This window comes from Coturnix japonica, chromosome 8 (assembly GCF_054131305.1).
Source record: "Coturnix japonica strain WE chromosome 8, WE-NBRP24, whole genome shotgun sequence".
Lineage (NCBI taxonomy): Eukaryota > Metazoa > Chordata > Aves > Galliformes > Phasianidae > Coturnix > Coturnix japonica.
In genome coordinates, this window is record NC_140670.1 from 29805482 (window position 1) to 29827521 (window position 22040).

The following is a 22040-nucleotide window of genomic DNA, read 5'->3' on the forward strand; positions in this document are numbered from 1 at the left end:
TCTCGCGAGACTTGGAGGGAAGGGGGAGGGCAGCGGGCCGGCATGGCGGCGGCGGGAGCCTGGCTGAGGAGCGGAGTGAAGGTGATGGTGAGGGGGAGGCGGTGGGAGCTGGGAAGGTGCCTCAAAGCTGTCGAAATTCGGGTTCTTTTTGGTTCCTGGAGTGCAGGAGAGGGTTGTTCTATTTCCCTTACAGCCCCTCCAGCCTGGCCCTGAATGCTTTAAGTGTTAGGATATCCACAGCCTCACTGGGCAGCCTGTTCCGATAGCTCACAGTAAAGAATTCCTTCCTAATGTCTAGTAAAAATCTGCCGTCTTTCTGTTTAAAACCATTTCCCCTTGTTCTGTCACTACCTGCTCCTGTGTGAAATTCCTCCCCGTAGTATTCGGTATTGTAGTATTCAGTGTTGTAGTATTCAGTATTGTAGTATTCAGGTATTGGCGTTTTAGGTTGTAAAACCTAAAACAACCAGGCAAGCTGAGGTGAAGGTAAGAGTTGAGATAAGTAATGTTATAAGCAGCTCAACTATGTTTCAGTGTGTGTTTTTGGTAGGGCAGACGGCTGGAGTCCCTTGGCAGCATACATTGCAGAAGCAGTGAGGTAATACTGAGGTATCTGAGTAACATTTATGTGTGTTAAATGCTATCTGAGAACATAAAACTCGTATGACTGAATGACTTCTAAGAGTAAAACTATTTATGTTTAGGTTGGGTTATTTTAAGCCTATGTGTTGCATTTAAAACTGATTGTGTCTGTGCTGTGTTGTTGCTCTGTCTGTGGGCTCCTGAAAACCAATCTGGAATCTGTAGTAAAGATCTGATTGAACAACAACAGCCATAGGGAATGTTGGGTTTGGATCTTGCAGTTCATGCTTAGCACAGTTCCTCCTGCAGTAAAATAACTGTGTAATACCTCTACTCTCTGGGGTAGAAGCTCACTGCTTCTTGATGTCATTTGAGGTTGTTTTATATCATGGATGAATGCAAAGATGCTTCTGAGAGGGGTGAGTTTAATCGTTCAGGTTTAGTTCCTTCCTGTACTTCTTAAATAAGCCAACCATGACGTGTTAATAATTAGTTACAGAGTACTGCCAATATACCAGCTGTAGGACTTAAACTATATAGAATGCTTCCAATGCCTGGTGCTTGGATTGTGAAATGTTTGCTCTGAAAATCAGCCGGTGATAAGTAAGATCTCAATTGGAACAGAAAAAATCCACAGTGCTGTTGAAGTCATGCCCTTTCACAGTGAAATAGTCAGAGAAAGGGCTGTCGGTGCTTTAAAAGTGAGAGTTGCTGGTCCCTAGAAGATCAGAGAGAGAGTTCAGTCTGTTATCTTGTGGTTAAAACTGTATTTTTTCCAATTAAAATAAAAGTTACTAAATTTTTTAAGTAGTCCACAGAAACGAATTCTAACTGTTCTGTTGTTCTTTATTGTCAGCAGCTGAAAATAAATGTGCCAACGTACTTGGCAGCCTCTTGGAGGGCTTCTCCATGTGTCTATAGATCCTTCAAATCAGAACCTGTGCCAAGTGTGACGACTGATGGACTCGTCTGTGCTCCACTGCAAACGTTCACTGAAGAGGAAACGATGCTGAAAGATATGGGTACCTGTTTTCTGTGTGGTTAAAATTTAGGAGGGCTTAGCTAGAAGAATGCGGTGTTGTTTTGGTCCTTCTTCTGTGTTACCGGAGCACAAGTGCACATACCATAGTGCAGTTTACTCTGCGTGAGTAAATATTAGCTGTTTGAAACTGTTGCTGCTGCAGCAGTGAAATTGCCCGGTGTTGTCTCACGCCCTTTCAGAAATGCTTGGTTCAGCTGTGGGTCACTGCTCCAGCTGGTTGACAGAGGTTTCACCTGTTTCCAGGTGGTGATAGATATGGTGTGTGCCTGTAATGCAGGAAGACTTAGGAGTGGAGGGGTCAGAGTGAGAACCTGCATATCTACAAGAGTTTTCTTAGGCTCAGGTTGAACAGGAACAGCCTTACTTATCATCTCATACACTCAACGTGTGCGTTAAAGCCCTAAGACTGCTCAAGTGAGAAGCTGAATTTGTGAAGAAGATACAGCTAACAAAATAAAGGGCCTATTGTGAATATTTCCCTTTCCCCCACTCCCCCTTCCCACCCTTTTTTTTTAATCTGTAGAAGTATTTGTTTTGGTTCACAAGCTTATAACGTGAATGATAATTGAACACTGTGGCACATTACTTTGTTTCACTTCTTGTCTTTTTATTAAGTTATCTGGGAGCCTCAGAACAGAGGCATAACCTCTCAGAAATACAGTGTGACTGTTACAGTGCTCCTCAAGTAGAGTGGTAGAATACTTACCTGCTTTCTTTATTCTCTCATTACAGTGAAAAGATTTGCTCAGGAACGGGTTGCACCTCTGGTACAAAAAATGGATGAGAATTCGCAAATGGAAGACTCTGTAATAAAGGGATTGTTTGAACAAGGGGTCTGCACATTTTTACTTCGTTATTTAGTTTTTGACTAAATAATGCAGCGCCACTACTATGAGTTTCTAACTGTCCACTTCAGATTTATAGATTAAAAGACTCTGAGAGTTAATTCAGTTGAGATAATGAACTGTTGGTGAGTTTGGATTTATAAGCAAAAGGGCAGTTTTGTTTTCTTTTCTAATCTCTCTCCAGCTTTTACTGTGAAATTCTTTCCATCTGTCCCATTCTTGTACTGCATTCTTCAAATTATCTTTGAGTTCTTTATCTTTTTTTGTTTGTTTGGATAAGAATAATTGCACGCAACACTGGGACCAGCATATCTGTGTCACTGGACAAGGGCATTGAGAGTCTTTAGGGTACTATGGTTGCGGTTGTCAGGCTGCGGCTGGACTTGATGATCTTCAAGGTCCTTTCCAACCTGGGTAATTCTATGATTCATGTCCATACAAGGCAGCCACAGGAGCTTGTGTTGCTAGTAACCTGTTTATCGTTCCCGCATTTAATTGTAGCCTTTCCTGCTATCAAACCTAATGCTTGTCTATGATGAAAACATCATTTTGTACAATGGCAACTCTAAATGATGGACTGGTATTGAAATTGCAGAGTGTCATTGGGCCCGTATTCTGCTTTTGTGACACAAGTTGTCAGCTTGCACAAGTTGACTCCTGACTTCTGTGATACACTTTTTAGTTTGTAAAGGGTATTGAAAGGAGCTGCATCTTTAAGAAAGGACTTGGAAATGTTGATATGTTGTAGCTTTTATCTTAATCTTTTAAGTATTGGCTTTGGCAAACAGGTTGATGCAAACTCATGAGGAAGACTGATGTATTTGCATCTTTTCCATTTCAGCTGATGAGTATTGAGCTTGGGGAAGAGTATGGAGGAACTGGAGCTTCATTTTTCTCCGTCATATTGGCAGTAGAAGAACTGGCCAAAGTTGATCCGACTGTAGCTCTCATGTGCGAGCTCCAAAATACACTGACCAATAGGTTGTTTACCACATATGGAACAGAAGAACAAAAGAGAACCTACTTGCCTCGGGTGTCTAAAGATACAGTGAGTCAACATCTCATATTACTATAATATAGGATGGTTTTCAGAAGTTAAATAATATTAGTGCTTGGGTGGTTGGGTTTTTTTCCCCATTAACTAAATGGGTGACTGCAGCAGTGGAGAATGTCTTTGTATGTGAACGTTGAAACATTTGTTAGATATAAGAGCTGTGGTGGTAGAGAGATGTCCTGCCCTCAGTAGATGAGAGGTAAAAGAGGAAAGGGTCTCAGTTCCATTAAAATTTAACTTGCTATGGAAAAAAAATCTCTAAAGCAATTGGCTGTTAGAGATATGAATATCAATAGCGTTTCTGTTGTTAACCTCTATACCTGAAACTTAGTTACTTTAAGGTGGTAGGTTAAAAGGTTTGAATTCAAGAGGCTTGTGCTTGTTGGTAACTGTTTCTGTTGCAGAATTCCTCAAATGAATTTTTCCCTTCACTTGACAGATAGGCAGTTTTTGCCTGTCAGAGGCTGGATCTGGCAGTGATGCTTTCTCTTTGAAGACTCGTGCTGAAAAGAAAGGAGACTACTATATCATCAATGGCTCAAAGATGTGGATTAGCTTAGCAGAACATGCAGGGGTTTTCTTTGTGATGGCAAATACGGATCCTGCCTCAGTAAGTTGGTAAAGAAGTGTGTTGTTTTCAGCGACAGGTAATGATATATGATGCTGTGACATTTATGTTAATAATCTGATGTTAAAGGCTAACGGACAAGTTGCTGTTTTGCAAGGCAAAACAGTGCTTAGGCTACATGCGCTCAATAATTAACAAACACACAGTAGTAAAGTTCAGGCTTAAAAAAAAGAAGAAAACCAAACCCATATCTGAATATTCATTTATATATATATAAATTCATTTATGAGGCATATTCATGCCTCACTGTGCCAGCTATCAGGAATCACTGCTGTACTCCAGGAATGTAAGATTTCAGCTGTGAAAGCTGCAATCCTGTGCGTAGAGGTGACAGAATTTAGACTGACTGTACATTCTATGTATTGTCACATGCGTTATTGAGTGTCCTGTCCAAATTGTGATCTGAATATGTACAACAACCACCTGAATGATTTCAGAGTACTGTACAAAATATGTTCCCACTGCTTTTTGAAAATGAAAAGGCAGTGGTATTCTTGTTCTGCGGACTAGAATCATAAGATGAATGTGCTTAGCAATCGTGGATGTCCATTCAGGGCTTTTATAGTACTTATACCGAACTTTGAATATTCAGACATGGTTTCCAGTGATAACAGTCTCCTTGGTGAGCATTCTTACAATGGGCAGCCTTAAAATGAAGTGAATATTTGCAGCCTTTGAAGCATAGCCGGAGTGATTGAGCTTAACTAAAACTTTGCATACTGTAGAATATCCTGAGGGGTGGGTTTAGAGCTGTTATTCATTTGTCCGCTTGAGCCTAAACACACCCTCTGCATGGCAGCTCACTGCTTAACTGTGCTGTGTTCCAACACAGCATTAACTTGCTACCCCTGTGATTTCCAGTACAGACAGGCACTGCAATCCCATTCCATTGGCATAATACTGGTTTCCTGACCTTTTAAGAACTCCCCAAATTATTCTATTTTCCACACGGAATATTTTAATAGAATTGTTTGCTTTGATTTGTGTTGTTGAACTGTAATTAGCAGATAAGAGGTGCAGATGACAACACCAGTGTTTTATTTAGCAATGTGTGAAGCAGGTATTAAATATCAGTATCAGAATGTGATATTTATATAAGCATTTGGTAATACTAGTATAAAATAACAGTTATTATTTTTTTAATTCATCCTAGGGATACAAGGGAATTACCTGCTTTATAGTAGATCGTGACACAGAGGGGCTGCACGTAGGCAAGAAGGAGGATAAGCTTGGAATCAGAGCATCATCCACTTGCCCAGTAACATTTGAAAATGTTAAGGTATTGTAAGCTGTTTAGCTATTGAAGCATAATTTGGGTATGATTTGAGCTTGCTCAAACACATAAGGAAATAATGTTAACTGAATTTCCATTATTTTCTCCCTTTTTCCCCTTCATAGCTGTTACAGTATCCCTATTTCTCAGAAATACTCAGGAGGGCTGAATTTTAAGTTGTAAACTTTGATACCATTTTTCCCGCTTGAATTTATCATCAGAGAATGTTCTGATCAGATCTTCTTATAAGCAGATGGTTGGTTTATGTTTTATGCCCTCATTTATAGCGAAAATTAAACAAAGTGTACAGTGATTCACCTGTGGACATTTCCAACAGGATAGGACACAAATAATTGAGTGATTTTATTCCTTAGGTTCCTGAGACAAATATCCTTGGGCAGGTTGGACAGGGCTACAAGTATGCGATTGGAATGCTGAACGGTGGCAGAATAGGGATTGCTGCACAGGTGGGTAGTGTTGTTTAATGCTGAATGCAACCACTATGTAACTTACAATTTGGATTGAACCTTACAAAGTATTGGTAGCCAGTAAGAATAAACAATTTAGGAGATAATTTGTTAAAAACTATATTGCCACTAGATGGCACTGTTCCTGTGTCTAAATTGCAGTAATATACTGTAACAACTGCAGATGATAAAATCCTTTCTGTGACATAAGCAATACATTTAAGCATGTTTAATAGCAATTATCTTGTCTTGGTGATTAACTTATAGCTTCTTAACTTATAGTTTGAAAGTTTTGTCTTAATGACATCTTTGAGAAATCATTTGCTCATCTTGGATGTTTTTCCAAGTGCCACATTTTGTTGTAAACTCACTTTGGATCTCAGACTGCTGGTGATTTCATTGGAAATCAGACACAACCTTATAATAGAAGAGCTTATGGCAAGTTTGGGTTTGTTTTTTGTTTTTTTTTTTTCTCTGTATTTTTGAATTTACTTCCTAAAAAGTGATGTTTTCTTGGTATTTTGTTGTGGATGTAGTTGTGCTGTGTAGGGTGTGATGCATTTGTACTACTGATCCTCCCTTACCTTTTCCTCCAGCTTGCAGCCAGACCTCTGAATAAGCACAGCAGGAATAGTGGTCCTTCTAAAGCTTAGACTCTTCACATGGCAGTATGCTGTGTTGCTAAATGCTATTCCATCATTTCTGAAAATCATCTTCAATTAAACTTGGCCAGATACGGCATTTGAAAACTGGAGCCATGGGCCCTTTTATTCCCAGAGATATAAATAATATAGATGCTCTGTCAGTAAAATACATGGTCTAGAATTTCACTTAATTACTTCAAGTTATACTTATAGCCTAATTAAAAGTTAAGGTCAGGTAGTTGTTATATCTTAGTTACTACTTTTTTTGGTAAATGGTGAGAAATAGACTTGAATGAACGAGAAGAGCAGTTTTAAAGCCCTGTAGTATTGAATTTAGTTTTGCAGTGTGGTAGGTTTAAAAGATAATTAAAATTATATAAAAATATCATTATGGCTGTGAAAACAGTCTCAGACAGTTTTAGTGCAAGGTAGATGTGTATATTGTTAGAGGTGTACTTAGTTCATTCGCATGAGTTTATTCAAGACGACATTAAATATACCAGTGTAGCTAATGAGTGGAGTACTGCATTATTTTCTTATGTTCTTTTCTCACACCCTTTTTTGTAGGCAGATGACTCTGTGCTCTGATCTCTGTATGGTGCCTTCATTAGCTAATTTCTGCTGAATCTCATCTTTTTTTACAGATGTTAGGGCTGGCACAGGGGTGTTTTGACCATGCAGTTCCATACGCAAAGGAGAGAGTCCAGTTTGGGAAACCCGTCTTTGATTTCCAGGTACTTGTTAATGGGTTCATGAGAGTTTTTTCTGCCTCAAAATATACACTGATTTTTAATCTCACAGTATGTTGAGCACATTCTGGCTTTTATACACTTACATGAGGTGTAGGGGAAGGCCTTTTCCTGGAGATGCTGGGAAACGTGGCAAGATGAGGAAAACTGGTTGAATTATTATATTTCCTGTGTTATATAAAGACATTTAGTTTTCATGATAGTATCTGTATCTTAAAATGAAAGACTCTTTGTTGCAAAAAAATGATGTATAGTTTAATAAGGAAGATGTATAATTGTAATTACCATAGTAATTTTCTTGTTAAAAGAAACCTACATCTCAGCTGAAGGGAAGGAACATTAATGCTACTGGTAATTTGTATAAATTTTAAGAAGCACACAGAGATATTTAGAAAATTGTTGGAACTGTGTCTTTCAAATGGGAAATTGAATTTTGTAATTGCCAAATTATTTCATTACTTTGACCTGCCTTTATGTTTCTGCTATATGTTTCTGCAGATTTTAAGGAGCAGCGTTAACGTTCTAATAAGATGAAAGATTTCATTGTGTTTTAGGTGCAAGTTAGACTATTAAATATTCATTTTCAATCATCATAATGTTTGTATCTCTTTCTGTAATCCTATTCTTCTTTAATACCTGCCGTTTGGAGGTGAATTCCATCACCATTTTCATCCTCTGGAATCCATTCATCAGTGACACCCTCTCCTTTCTATGCCACCCATAGCTTTTGTCTCATGGTTATTGTGCATGAGAAGAGGTAGTTGTTGCCTTAGTAGTTCTCCATTTTATTTAAGAAGCTTCTTTCATGTCTTTTGAAGAGTGAGTATAAAAATTAATTCTGGCTGACTTGTGACGTGCTTATTACAGGCAATGCAACATCAGATAGCTCAGGTGGCCACACAGCTGGAGGCTGCAAGGCTGTTGACCTACAATGCAGCCCGTCTTGCAGAAACAGGAAGGCCATTCATAAAGGAGGCAAGCATGGCCAAATACTATGCTGCAGAGGTAACTTATAGTTTTCAATTCAATATGTTTATTTCACTGCTGTTTGAAAGTTTCTTCTATTACTGAACGTGCAGTTGTTATGTCATGTTTTGCTGTGAAAACTGTAGCTGCATTTCTATCTTCTGACATTAAAAGAGAAAGTGAATTTGTATTTTGAGTTACCTAGAGAGATTTCATTCTCTCAGGATTCTTTTTGTGGCTGGGGAAATAAGTGATTCAACTTAGCTGGTTCACAACTGTGATGCTTAATATGATTCACTACTGCATCGCTTCTGTTTCTTTTTAATTGCTATTTTGCCTATTTCTGCTAGTCTGTTTCATAGGGTGTCATATGAGCCATTGTAGTAATAGTGAATTCTTGATGTTCTCTGATGTGGAAGAATGTTCTTGTTCTAAAATAACTTGGGTTAGATGAATAGAGAAATAACTATCTGTCATTTTCCCACTTATACTAGTTACTGTTCTAATTACTATTTGGTCTTCACTTTTAATGGCTATAAAACAAAGTATGGTGTTGCCTACCAGATGTTGAATCCTGAAGTAATAACGATGAAACTGTTTTCATAGGTTGCAACAATAACTACTAGTAAATGTATTGAATGGATGGGTGGCGTTGGATTCACAAAGAATTATCCAATAGAAAAGTACTATCGTGACTGCAAAATAGGTGAGTGATAGCCTCTAAAATGTTTTTTGTTGCATTGTTATCACTATACTTTGGACATGAATGGCTAGTTTTTCACAGAGATTTTTTTCCCTCAGAGCTGTAATCAGCACTGGTTAAAATGCTTCTTTGTCTGTAGTCTCTGGGTTAAAGATCTGAATCTATGTAGAATTTCATGAAGGTTTCCTTGTTTACCAGTGTAACTGCTGAACTTAAGGGTTTGTCATTGCTACCAATTGCTGACATGTTGGTGGTTAGCTTCTTGTTGGTTATCTAGGAATTGGTTTTCATGGAAATTTCTTGTCATTCTGTTGTACCAAAAGAAAAGTGTTTTGATTGTCCTGGATAAGATACGAACATCTACGTGAATGTTAATTCTAGAACTTGCTTATTAAAGCTTCAGTTTGTAATTGTAAGTATCCTAGCTGGACTGTTAGGATAATATCTCGATATCTTGATGTACTCACTGTGATTTTATAGACTCCTAACTTTTCCTGTTCTAATTTCAGGTACAATATATGAAGGAACTTCAAATATCCAGTTGAGCACCATTGCAAAAAGCTTAGCACAGGAGTACTGAAGAAAGGAAGAACTTTGTGACTGCTAACAGCAACAGCTTCACTGAGCACTAATCGTTAATTACAGGTGTTTCATGACTGTACAAAATCCAAAGTGATATCATAAATGAGAATGCATCATCAGAGACAAAATCACAAGGAAAACGGTGAATTCTGCATTTGGGGACAGCGAATGTGTAAACCATGCTAAATCATGAATTCTACATTCAAATCTAAATCTTGAGTTCAGCATCTCTGAGCTGAAATTATTTTGTTGCTTTCAGTTATACAAACGGTGTGTATGAACCTCAAGATTTCGAAGTGAAACGAGAAACTTTAAAGTTGCCTGATATAAAAGCTTCTGTTCAGCTGCGTGGGGGAGAGGAAAGGTCACTTTGTGTGCAGCCAAACTGTTGTGCGGTGTAATGCTTCAGTTTGTTCTTTATGCCTTTTTTTAGCATGGGGTATGAGGAGAGCTGTTTGGAAATAGGTAAAAGGGATGGTTTTCCTCTTTTGGGGAGTGATGTCTGTGGAGCTGCTGTAATAATTGGAGTAATTTTTTTTTTGTCAGCCTTTAGTGTGTTCTTAAGTGTATCCTGGTAATTAAGCCCTTCCAACCTCAGTCTGTAGAATTGAAAGGTGGATAATGTCTGCCTCCCTTTCCAGCATTCTCAGATGTTAAGGGTTTAAATCTAAGAGGCTATTTATGGATATCCTTCTATAAAAGGTTGAGTTGAAATCTCTGTGAAATGGGGTTAAAAAGCTCTACTGGTTCTTCAGAAAGACAGAGATATCACAGCATTTCCTATTATCTACCTTATACCACCTCGCAGCAGCCTTTCCATGTTCAGTATGTGTTATCAACTTCAGTCCTCAGAACCTTCCTGAGAGTTATGGAGGGGACTGTTAATTTGTGGGGGGAAAAATCATGGAAGTTAGTGGTTTCTCTGCAACCGCTAAGAGACAGTTACCTTCACTGGAGAGAGAGAGAGGGAGGTAATTTCCTGGAGATGAATTTGCTGTTTTGTCCCTCTCTGTTTACTTTAAAATTAAACATTTCATTTACTTCTGAAGACTCTTCAGTGTTGGGGAGCTAATTAGCTTAGAGTCAAGAGACTGAAAGTTTATATAATTATATAATTGCTGTAACTGGCAATTTGTTTCAAGTGTTTTGGGTAGGGAAAGATTGGTTTTCTGTTCTGGCCAGCTTAGAAGGATCTCATTTTTTAAAGCTTCCTGGTCACTTATGTTTAACTTTGAGTGGAGCTTAGCAAGTTACGATCTGAGACTCGCATAGAATGTTCTGGCCAGCTGTGGGAAAGGGCCCGTAATAGTAGGTGTGTTTTGATAAACACCCTGCAGTGCCTTATACAAAGAAACAAGCGAGGGGAAAAACATCAGTTCTTACACTTGCTTTCAGCCTCAAAGGGAAGTAGCTATTTTAATCATAGAATCATAGAATCATCAAGGTTGGAAAAGACCTAAAGGATCATCCAGTCCAACTGTTTACCTATTACCCACTAAAATGAATGTCTTGCCCCATATATGCTCTTTGCCTTGTTGACAGGCAAAGAATGAATGTGATAATTATGCCAAATACAAAAGCACTTTCCGTATGAGTTTGTTCAAAATCTTTGGGATTTTCAAAAGTTCAGGAGAAGGAGGGTAGACTAGAGAATTCCTGAGAGTTCCTTCCATGTATTTTATGTTAAAATACATTTTGGGTTGTTTGCAGACTTTCTTTCAGATGCTAGACTACAGGTAAGACTATGAACACTACAATGACTAACAGCAGTTACTCTACTCAACATAGGCATCTGTGAGACTGCGCTGATCATAATCTTACTATAAATACTTGAGTGTCCTTGATTGCTATGATGCAGTGTTCTAATGTGAGAGGCTGTCCTCGGCTGCTCCAGCCTGCTTTGCTAACACGAGTATCAGCAGAGATCAGGTTTTGATTCCTACTGTTTAATGGACCTTGTAGTGCAAGGCAGTATCTTAGGTTGGCTTCCTTAGTTTTGTGTGAGGCTACAAAGTGGGTGATGGTACTTAACTGACTTAATATAGTGCTAAAAGCAAACCCTTTATTAAGGAAAGTGCAGAGCTCCTTGAAGGACTGCTCAGGGCTGGATATTCAGCCTCATGTAAAAGGCTCTTTTTTCTGTCTCTTTGTGTAGAACTGTTAGGTGTCTATTTAAAATATGAAAAAAGTCAAGAAAAAACTCGTAATACTGTGATTTCTTGCAGTCTCAACTTGGTTTCTGTGCTTTGGAAAACAAGTCAACAGTTCTTCTTAGAAAAGCCAAGTCAGTCCATCAGCTAGTATTATGTCTGAGTGTTTCATGTCTCTCAGTTCCATATGCTGTGTTCTCCAAATTCTTTCTTTTGAAAGAAATGAATGCATTTTATTTATGTCTACAAGATTTTGTGGAGGAATATTCGCACAAGTGAACTTTAACCACCAGGTTTCTTCCCAGAATCCATTTTTTCCTTAAAAAGGGCACACATCACTTTGTCAGCATTGGCATTTGCTCATTTGCTCTGGGAAGAGTTTGTTTGATCCTCTTAAGCCTGCTTCCCTGGCTGCACTAATGCAGCCGTTTGTTTAGTAATAGGGCATGCTCCGTTGTCCAGGAGCTATTAAGAGCTGCCTGTAGCCCCCACCCCTGTTGAGTCTGGACGTGCGTTTATGCATTGTCATAAATGGCACTTCTGCACTTGGCACTGTTGAGCATGAGACTGTTAATGGTGTGGGGCAGCAGAGCTGGCGTGGTGAATGTTACAAGGCTTTTTGTGATGAGGGTAGGACTTAAAGCTGCTTCATACACAATATGTAATCAGTGAATTTGCCTGTATATGTCCTTAGTCATTTCAGCCAGTCTCATCTATTACCTTGGAACAACATCTTCAGTACTCAAATGCTACGTCTGGACTGGTTAGAAGGAAAAAACCTTTGAGAATGCATTAAAAAGTGCCTGATTTGATACCTGACTAGATACAATGCTTATCTCGTGTTTCAGATGATGGTTCTCTGGTAATCTGTCATTTAAATGTTTAAATTGCAGTTTTTGTACTGGGGCAGGATGAATCTTCTGTCATAGTTCTTTTGTATCACTCCGGTTTGTGATGAAGCTCTGACGCAGGTATCCACAGAAAGCTTTAATTGTTATCTGGAAAATACTCAAATATAACCTTTTATATGATGTTTCTGATGCTGTTGTTCTTTCTTTCGTATTTTCTTTTCCCTACGTGAAGATTGCGTTAGAAAAGGATGATGTGAAATACAGAGTAATTGTTCCACGGGAGCTTTTCGCTATGTAAAGAATTTTCTAATTAACATGATATTGCTTTTCCATTTGGAAATCTTTTGGTGAGAGACCTATTTCAAGCTCTTCATACCGTGATAAACTGGATGTGAAACAGTCCGGTTCAAAAGCAGCTGTCTGACTTCCTTGGGCTCACTTATTGAATACATGAAAACTGGGGAAACATTTCTCCTTGGCCCCAGAATGTTTTCTCTGTACCAATGTGGTAAATGTTCTCCAAAGAGAATAATGTAAAAGTGGCTAACAGCTGCCAGAAATACTTCATGAATATTTACCTGTTATGTTATCACTGTGCAAACTGTTGGAGGAGGCACAAATCAAGTGCGAGCTGATGAGACAGGTGAAGGTGTGTTGCGTGGTTCCAAAAGAATTTTCACAGTTGGTAGTTTGTTATACTGCAATGTATCAGTTGCAGAGCACTTTACAAGGCATTGCTCTGATATGCAGCTCCATAGTCTAAGTGGAAGGGAATGGTTGGAAGTCTTTCTCATTTGGACTTGGTTGACCAGAGCTACAAGGCATGGCCAGCTGTACACAAAGAGTGAGAGGGAGTGAGTGCCTTCTTGGTTCCCCCCTGAGTACTCTTCCCCAGTCTGTGCCAAGGTCAGACATCGGTGTGTGGCTAATCTTGAGTTGAAGGCTAACAAACAGGAGCGACAGCAATTATTTTGGTTAAACGTGGCTGTTGTAAGATGAGTCACTACAATGAACAAAGTCCAACTTAGCGCACCGGAGGGAATTTCTCATTGGTTTTTATGAGAGATATGATTAAGCTTTGAAATCTTGGTGTTTATTTTCCCCTGAAAGCATTCTGTTTGTGTACGGTAACATATTAAGTTACTAAAACTAACCACTGTTTCCTAATGGCTTGCTTCATAGATCAGTGTTCGCATGTTGATTCATACCGGTATGTTAGTGTTCAAAAGTAAGTACAACATAACAATTTTCTGACTAAATGTATTTAAATATAAGTCAGAAAGATAGACAATTTCAGCAGGCAGCAATAGCATTTTGTATATCCTTCTGTCATTTGAAATCACGTGGATTTCCATCCTTTTGGAGCTGTTATCCCCCTTCACGTCTCATTAGTGTACAGTGACTAATGCTGGAGGACGGTATGTATGGAGAAGAAAAAACCACAAGGCAACCTCACTACATGACCTTAAGAAAAAGCAATCCTCCCCTGATGGAAGATGTCTTGTTGGTTGAGCCGATGGTGTGTTGGTACACAGCAAATGGCTTTTTTTACTGTCAAAGCCAATGCTGTTTGTTTTAGGAAGGAAAATGTTAGGCGTTGTGTTCCTGAGGTGGAAGATGTTTGTGCACCAAATGCAGCATTCGCTCCCATTGTTCCCATAAGAGTTGAGGCAAAGCACTTTTTCAGCTGAGGTGCTTTTTGAACTTGGAAAATGTTTTACGGCTCCCTGTGATGTACTTGAAGATCGGTATATGATATGAAGGCTGTGCTTATGTTCATAGTCTTGTTTTCCCCTTGTTCAGTGAAAAACTCCTTATATTCCATGCTGTTTATCAGGCGCAAACTGTTGATCTCCCTCCTGAAGTACCCAATTACTTTTGTCTTTTCAGCATCTGTCCAGTCTAAGATGAGAAAGAAAATAATGTTCTCAGTTTAGTCGAGGTAAGGCCTCCAAGTGATTGCTGGGGCAGGTTATTCTACTTGCTGCTTGAATACTAAAAGCTGGATTCGGTGGAGCTACTTGTAAAACATATTTAACTATCACACAGAGTCACAGTTTCTAAGGTCCAAAGCAAGGTGCAGTGATAGGTCTTCTATTCCATATCACAAGTATTCTAGCTCTACTGCGCTTTGACTTGAGCAATTCAATTTGCAGAGATAAACACTTCTCTGGAGGTAATACAGCTAGTCATGATTTAGTAACTATTTAGAATCTAGGGATCTGGTTCACGTGAGTTGTTCCCTCGTTCTTCAGGGCGCTGACTTGGCACCAGGTTAAGACACGCAGTGACCCAGAGTTGTGTAATTGAATTGCCAACCTTTTCTATATTCTTATTTCTATTTAGAAGCGTACAAAATTCTTTTTTTCTTTTGGTACTGTAAAAAGCCTTCTGGCACTGAATTACATCAATTTCTTGACTGAAACATATCTGCTCTATGCTAACATCATTACCCAGGAATGATTTCTAGAAGAGGAAGTGAAGAATAATTAAATCATTCCTAACTGAAGGAAATGTTTCGCAGAACTATGCAAATTCCAATTTGTCCAAGATGCTGTGGTTTCACATTCTATTTCTGGGAAGGGCAGAGGGAGATGCAGTTATTTTGGGAGCCACAGCCAGGCAGGTTCTGGTTCTAATCTTTCTCTCTTTCTTCAAGATGACAGTGTGCTGGGACATCCTTGTTCAGGCAGGAGCACAGCGCTGCCGTGGTCAGCATCTCAGTTCCTGCCCTGCTGTAAGCGCTTGTAAGTTAGACTTGCCCCACTTGATGAAAGGGTTGTTTGCCAGGGAGTGTTTTGGCTGCAGAACTAATGTGCTGTGCCTTCTGCCCAGCGAGCAGGACAGCAGTGTGCTGTCCTGGCTGTGTGAGTGAAGCTACAAGGGGCAGTACCCGCTCACCCCTGCCTCTCAGCCAGCAGTATTACATTTTAGAACCCCAGTATGGGATTTCTGTGTGCTCCCATCAGCAGCAGAGCTTGTGGGCAGTCTGCAGGCAGGGAGGACACAGCCCTGCCACTGCTCTATGGCTCACCCTTAGGTTTTCATGTTTTCCCATCTGCAAATCTCTGCGGGCTTTAGGCAAAAATAGCGGTACTGGGAGAATTGTCTACTTCTAACGTGGGGAATGTTTGTACATACATTAGTGATGTCTAATTGAATTATTAACTGGGCAGAATGTAATTGGAGTGCTGGAAGAATGGCTCTACAACTTCTGTCATTCAGGGAATCAAATTGCTCAAACGAGTTACACGTTCAAGAAATCCGCTTAGAATTAATAACATACGTCCTACTTTTACAGCTTTTTCCTTTTAAAATTTACATTATAGTAATGAAGTGTAAATAGCCAACTGGGGTGATCTGCAAAAGGTACCAGCCTCACGTCTCTTCTAAACCGGTTGATTTATGTGCTGTTTGCCGTTTTTGAGAACACAAAACAATTAATTTATGTGTGAAAAGAACAGTGAATTAATCCTAGAGAGCCCTGGAGCCTTTAAAGACCTGAATCATATGTTGAGCTCGTTTAAAACTTGCATAAGAAATTAATGTAGAATAAAGCCCTTTAATTTGAAAAGTGCATCTATAGTAGGTGTCCCTAGGATATCTCCTGGATCATTATTCAGAAAGGTTAAGGAGGACTTTAGGTTTTTTTTTTCCTTCCTTTCCTTTTTTAATATCCAGTATGTATTTTCCAGTTGCAGCTCAACATGGTGCATTTCAACCTATAAAGAGACGGAGATTTTAAAAAGAAACAGGGGAGCTTTTTATTCACCTTCCACTTAATTTCCTCGCTGCCTTGCCAGTCCCAGCTTAATGAATGTAATTGCTACCTTTGATGAAAATACTATTATCAAGATCACACATTACATTGGAAAACAGTTTTTCTTTAAACACAGCTACTGCAGTCTCTAATTATGCATGTAACAAGTGGCTCCTGAACAAAAGAGCATGTTGTCTACAATTGCTAGGAATTGGAGCAAGGCAAATTTGAACAAAGAACAGATTAGATTTGCTCCAAGCTCCACAAAGCCCATTCCCCTGATTAATTTCCTGCAAAAACTAAAACAATTCTCTCCTAAAAGAAACTAACCCTCATCCCCAGAATGATCCATATGCCGGTTGTGTCAATCTATATGACGATAATGGCCGCTGATTTAAATTATTAACTATTAGATGCAGTAAAATAGGAAAGCTCTTTTATAAACTTACCTTTTCATATGGAAATAAGCAGGACAAGGACTTAAGGAATAAGGAACAAAACCCTGACTTTACCGTGGAAACCGGGAGCCAGAAAGCACCCAGTAACTGAAAGTCTGAATTGTGTGAGTCTAATCCAATTATTTTGCCCTCTTACTCAGTGCTGCGTTCCATGTACAGTGCTGCATTGGGAGCATCGCCTCTCCTTAGGTTGTGCTGGTTTGCCAGGAGTCACCTGTTTGAGGGCCGCTTCTTCCACGTGCATGGATGCGCCTTGAGGAGTGTCCTCGTCTAAATGATTTCAAAGTCAAAATCCACACTGGAAATGCATTTTGCTGTTGTTCTGAGGAACAGCCGGCAGACACGGCAAACGTGTTGAGTTGGTAATTGGCTACTGATAAAACCCTGCAAGTATGGATTGAATCGTTTCGTATTACTAATACAAGGAATCCGTCGTAGTAATTTAGAACGTGGCATTATTTTTCATTTTTATTTGTATTGATCTTCCAGCTGTTGCCCATTGTACAAGATTCATATCAAACCCAGTTATGTGGCTAAAAGAAGTTCTACTTCAAAGCATTTACAAGCTGAGCTGGGATCAGATATGGACGAAGCTGAACATTTTCTGTGTCATAAGCCTATCAAAGGTATTGAGGTGTTGAAGCTTCTACGTACTCATATAACAAACTAAATCTGTATAGGGTTGGGTTATGATCTTGAAATTTAGAGATTTCTAAGATAGTGCTGGGAAATATCCAAGCCCTGCAGCTGGAGTGAGGCCCTTCACTCTCTGTTCTTTCACATAGAGAAAGTTCTCTTGGTCTGCAGTGCATTTTCATGTATTACCAAGGTGTGTCAGCTCCACTCCTGCACTGTTAGGTACTTCAGATCATGTTTGGAGTATCTGGGCTGTTTGAAATAGGTGGTGACATGGGACCGTGGGATGCAGTATGAGAACTGATTCTGATACGTGCAGTGTCCAATAATAGGTCTACTTCTTGATGCTATTTCACATGAGACAGTGATGGGGAGGAGAAGAGTAACCAGTTTTATTTTTCAAATGAATGTTAATTGTGAGGGTTTTTCCTAGTATCCAAACAAATTAGTATTCACAGCTTTTCCTCTTCCTGGGGCATCCTGCAGTGATTTGTTCTCACTGAAGCTCCATGAGGTTGAAGAGCATGTGGAACTTTCTCGGCACAAATTTGTGACTGCCTTCAGTCAGGGCAGACGTTGTTGTGCTGGGGGATTCAATACTGCAGTGCAGCAAACCTGCATGTGCAAGAAGGGACTTCCTGCAGCCTGCATGGCTTTTCATGCTTCTCTTTGGGGGCTCTGGCAGAGCTCAGGAGAGCAATTTGCAGCTATCTGTGGTTAAGAAAGACAACTTCTTCTAGAATACCAGCTAACCATTGGACAGCGGAGCTACCAGCCAGAGGGAGAGAATTACAGTGGTCTTCTAGAAGCCTCCGAGTGTCCATGAGTAAGAACCCATCATTTGAAAGGTGAGAAAGAAGTAAGTTCTTTTTGTGGAAGCAAAAGTAATTTCTGCTTGCAGACCCCCTTTAGCAGTTAATACAGCGCCCTGTAAAAGGTGAGCCTGGAGAAGAGAGGTGGCACTTGGGCACTGTGAATATTCATCCCTTCATCACACCGCCCCTGTGTCAGTCTCAGCCTGTTCCAGGTTAGCACAGCTCCTGGTGTAACCTCCATAGCTGTAAGCTTTTTTTTTTTTTTCCAGGCGGTTTCATGTGGCACCAAATAATGCATTTTTTAGCACAGACATTGTCTGGAGTAAGCATTAATTCACAGATGGCCTCATAGCTCGTGCTTGGGGGGGTATGGGAGGCATTTCTCCAGGAGTACAATGCGTATGTTGATTGCTGAGGAGGAGCTCAGACCTTGTATCTGTCAGTATGGGCTATTCTGTATAAGCAGATCAAAGCAGGATCTCGGCAAACTCAAGTCCTGCAGTCTGCCCGTGGTGCCAGGGGGAATGAAAAGCAAACGGCCTGACTCCTGGGTAGAAGACAGGGATGAGAGATCTTTCCATGTAGAAGTGACAGAGGGACATGAGGTGCTGTCTTGTGAGCCTGGTTAAGTTCTTAACGTAGAGGAGGGGGCAAACCTGGCATCTGCTCTTAGATAATCACATTCCATTGTTGCAAATGGGGAAGACAAAGAGACTGGTTTGTACTGCAGAGCTGTTCAATCCTTATCACTGCACAGCTCATGCAGCTGAGCACCAACCAGCTCAGCACACCTCCTGTGTGCGCTGCTCGTTTGTTTCGTGCTCCTCTCTATCTAGATGTATGATACAGAGAGCAGGAAAAAGGAGTTCGGGTTTAAACTCTTATCACTAAAGTGAGTCTCCCCTCTGCATTAAAAAACTATCCAGACAGTGTAACAGGAATAGGTTCAGTTCTTATGTCATAAATTTGTGTGTGTAGAAAAAAGACTTATTGGTGAATTTAGCAGTATTTTTCGTCGAACTGGCAGTTGCTAACCATTACACCAGTATTTATTTGATTCTTAAAGAGCACAAAAGCATGGACTACAAATAAAGAAGATGGAGTAATAGCTTTTGACTGGACCACTAGCTTTAAACTTGAAATGAAGTGTCCAGTTTTGAGTTACTGTGTCCAAATGCCATTTGTACAGTTTGAAAAGTGGGGGCATTTTTCCAGCTTGTCACTGTTAGCTGTAGTTCATTCCAGTGAATGATATCAGTGAAGGAGCAGTTGTTCTGCTATAAGTACTTCACTCATGACTGGAATGTATTAAATGTATTAATCTGTGCCTCAGAGCGTAATTTAGGGAAGCCCTACATTTGACACATTCTTGTACATCCTTATTTTATTGCCTTATCCCGCAGGTAACCATGTCTCAAAAGCGAGGAGACTGGATGAAGTTAAAATTACATGTCACGAAATATTATATGCACTTTTGTTGCTCATTTTGCTGTCAGAATTACGGATTTTCAACAACATTAGTTTAAATATGTTTATGACTTGATTTACGCCTCCGATGTCGAAATAAAACCCAAGGCAGGGATCCGAGGCTTCGAATGATGCTGGAGACAGAATGAAGCCGTGAGAGGGACGTCCCCATCCTCACGGCTTTGTAACGACAAAGCTCTGTCACCAGCAGCACCTGGGCCAGCCAGGGATAACAAGTGAGGGCTGAGCGAACCTGCGGACTATTTGTCAAACCTGCTTTAAGTCAGCAGGATAAAAATGTATTTTTGAGGCAAGGTTAAACCTTATGTCAACGAAGTGAACTCGTAAAGCATTTATAGCCACCTCGTGACCATTACGTATCGTAAATTTGAAACAGTCTTAATCTGTAAGTGTGTAATTTTAAGCTTACTTCGAGATACGCTCCCTGCCTTTTGCTTTCGACATAGCAATCATCCACGTTGCTGTTAGCAATTAAACAAGCACGTTATTAGCAGTGATTAATATCATTTTTCAGGACTGAATTTGCACCCTCAAAAAGATATATGTGAATCCCGGTCTGAAGGGGTGCAGCTCTCAAAGCTGCGGCTGTGTGGCAGTGAGGATGCTGGGGTGGGTGATCAGCCCCAGCTGGCTGAGTGCTGCAGCAGTTTACTCTAGGTAAGGCTCGTGACTGTGTGCTGCAAGCTAACACGCCTCTGATTTCTGTGTGTTATGAGGAAAGCATTTAACAGCTGCAGCATCCCTTATTTATGTTTATTCAGAATCTCTCTGTAGCGGCTGAAACCCGTGGGAGCCAGGTTTGGTCTGCCAGCACCTCACTGCCAGCCTTATGCTATTTACTATAAACACACCGGGCTTTTCTTTTATTGAATTCTGTGTCTTCCCTCATATACATTTCAAAACAATATCCAGAGCTAACCACAGATCTTCCTATGGGGCCAGAGAGGCCTTGCCACAGAGCGAGGCAATTCATAAAGGTGGAAGGGGCCCTGCTCCACCTGCAGGCATCGTTAGCTGGTGATGATGGGGATGATAGAGGAGATGGGAACAGTGACTGAACTCCGACCTTATCGATCCAGCCACCTCCACCCAGCTGAGTTGCTGCGGCCCAGTCAGCTGAAAAGGAATTTAGAGGGCAGTCGTCTTCCCTGCTCGGCCCTCCTGTCATTAATAACGTTTTCACCCGTGACAGTGATAAACACGCGGTACTTGAGGAGAGTTTATTAAGGTCAGTCCATAAATAAAAATTAAAATTTAAAAAAATGGGTTTACACAGATGAACAGATGGATGGATAAAGTGATTGGTAAAACAATAAATATGAAAATAGACAGGTGGATGAAGGATCTGGCAGTGATTCTCTAAAAGTCCAATGCCTCAAATACCTCCAACGTTATGCCAGGCCCTTCTCTCCCGTCTGATAAAAACAGATTTAATGAAGCTCCCTCAGAACTTATAGGTTTTGTGGATCTATGGCCTGGCTAATATTTTGTCATTTAATGCCTATTTTCCAGCCTGATAAAAAGGATTGCAGCCATTTCTCCATGTCAGGTGTATAACTGAGTGCTACTAAAATTTAAATGTCTTATCTGGCCCTGGATTTAAATACAGATGGCCTTAAACTTGGAGTTTTTCTCAGTGTGGGATGGTGTGGAATGTGGTGGCTGCCTTCGTTTTATCGTTCTCACAGATTTTCATCATTCTCCAAGATTTCCTTGGGGGAAAAACATGACAGGTTGCGATCGTTCAGGTTAAATACTTAATGTTATCCTCAGTTTAGCATTGTTTGTAAGTGAGGCAAAACCTGGGATAGAGAAAAGTTCATTGCATGTTTGTGTGATTTTCATGGTATTGGATTCTGTGCAGGCTGTAGGTGGAGTAGCGCGAGTGGGAGGGGAGCACTGTTTAGAGACTTGTACATTCATTAAGGGTAAGCACTTGAATGAGATTCAAGACCGTAGGCTTTAAGTTTGCAACATCTAAAAGAACCTTAATTGTTGCCTTTGGTTAAATATTTCAAAACCATTACTTAGATCATTACAATTATTGATCCTTTATTATGCCTTCATTCCTTGATGGCCGGGCAGCAACATTAACTTGCATTAAGCAAGCCAGGATCACGTGCATCATTGTTTGCTGCAAATGAAGATTTCGAATGCTGAATCTGAATGTCAGCTTGGGACTCTTCCAGCCTGAGCATGCCATCAATTTCCATGAAAAGCAGCTGCCTAAGTGAAATGGATGAGAAGAGGGTGCCCAGCGCCTCGCAGGAGCATCAAGACTCTTTGCATGATTTGGTCCTTAGGAAGCAATTCAGTCTAATAATGAAGAGGTGATGGGGCACAAAAC

At 40.2% G+C, this 22040-nt stretch overlaps 2 protein-coding genes across 6 annotated transcripts in view; both read left to right on the top strand.

The window, feature by feature from the left end:
• The first annotated feature begins 25 nt into the window (after nucleotides 1-25).
• On the top strand, nucleotides 26-12725 carry ACADSB (acyl-CoA dehydrogenase short/branched chain). Of its 4 annotated transcripts, none has more exons than XM_032445619.2 (11): nucleotides 26-81; nucleotides 1439-1604; nucleotides 2357-2594; nucleotides 3311-3517; nucleotides 3963-4133; nucleotides 5305-5430; nucleotides 5799-5891; nucleotides 7180-7269; nucleotides 8152-8289; nucleotides 8857-8956; nucleotides 9463-12725. In XM_032445619.2, the coding sequence occupies exons 4-11, from the start codon at nucleotides 3314-3316 to the stop codon at nucleotides 9531-9533; spliced, it is 993 nt and encodes a 330-aa protein (XP_032301510.1). In that variant the 5' UTR covers nucleotides 26-81; nucleotides 1439-1604; nucleotides 2357-2594; nucleotides 3311-3313; the 3' UTR covers nucleotides 9534-12725. The 4 variants fall into 4 exon arrangements, with proteins under 4 accessions (XP_032301510.1, XP_015723019.2, XP_085411473.1 ...); XM_015867533.3 differs by having other exon boundaries at nucleotides 2357-2457; XM_085555347.1 differs by having other exon boundaries at nucleotides 1442-1604.
• A 1661-nt stretch (nucleotides 12726-14386) lies between these two features.
• Nucleotides 14387-22040, top strand: part of LOC146760017 (uncharacterized) — a 14679-nt gene continuing 7025 nt past the window's right edge. For both annotated transcript variants that reach the window (XR_014948975.1, XM_085555357.1), the window contains exon 1: nucleotides 14387-22040. This exon is cut by the window's right edge and continues 775 nt beyond it. The gene's annotated coding sequence lies outside the window, so the exon portion shown is untranslated.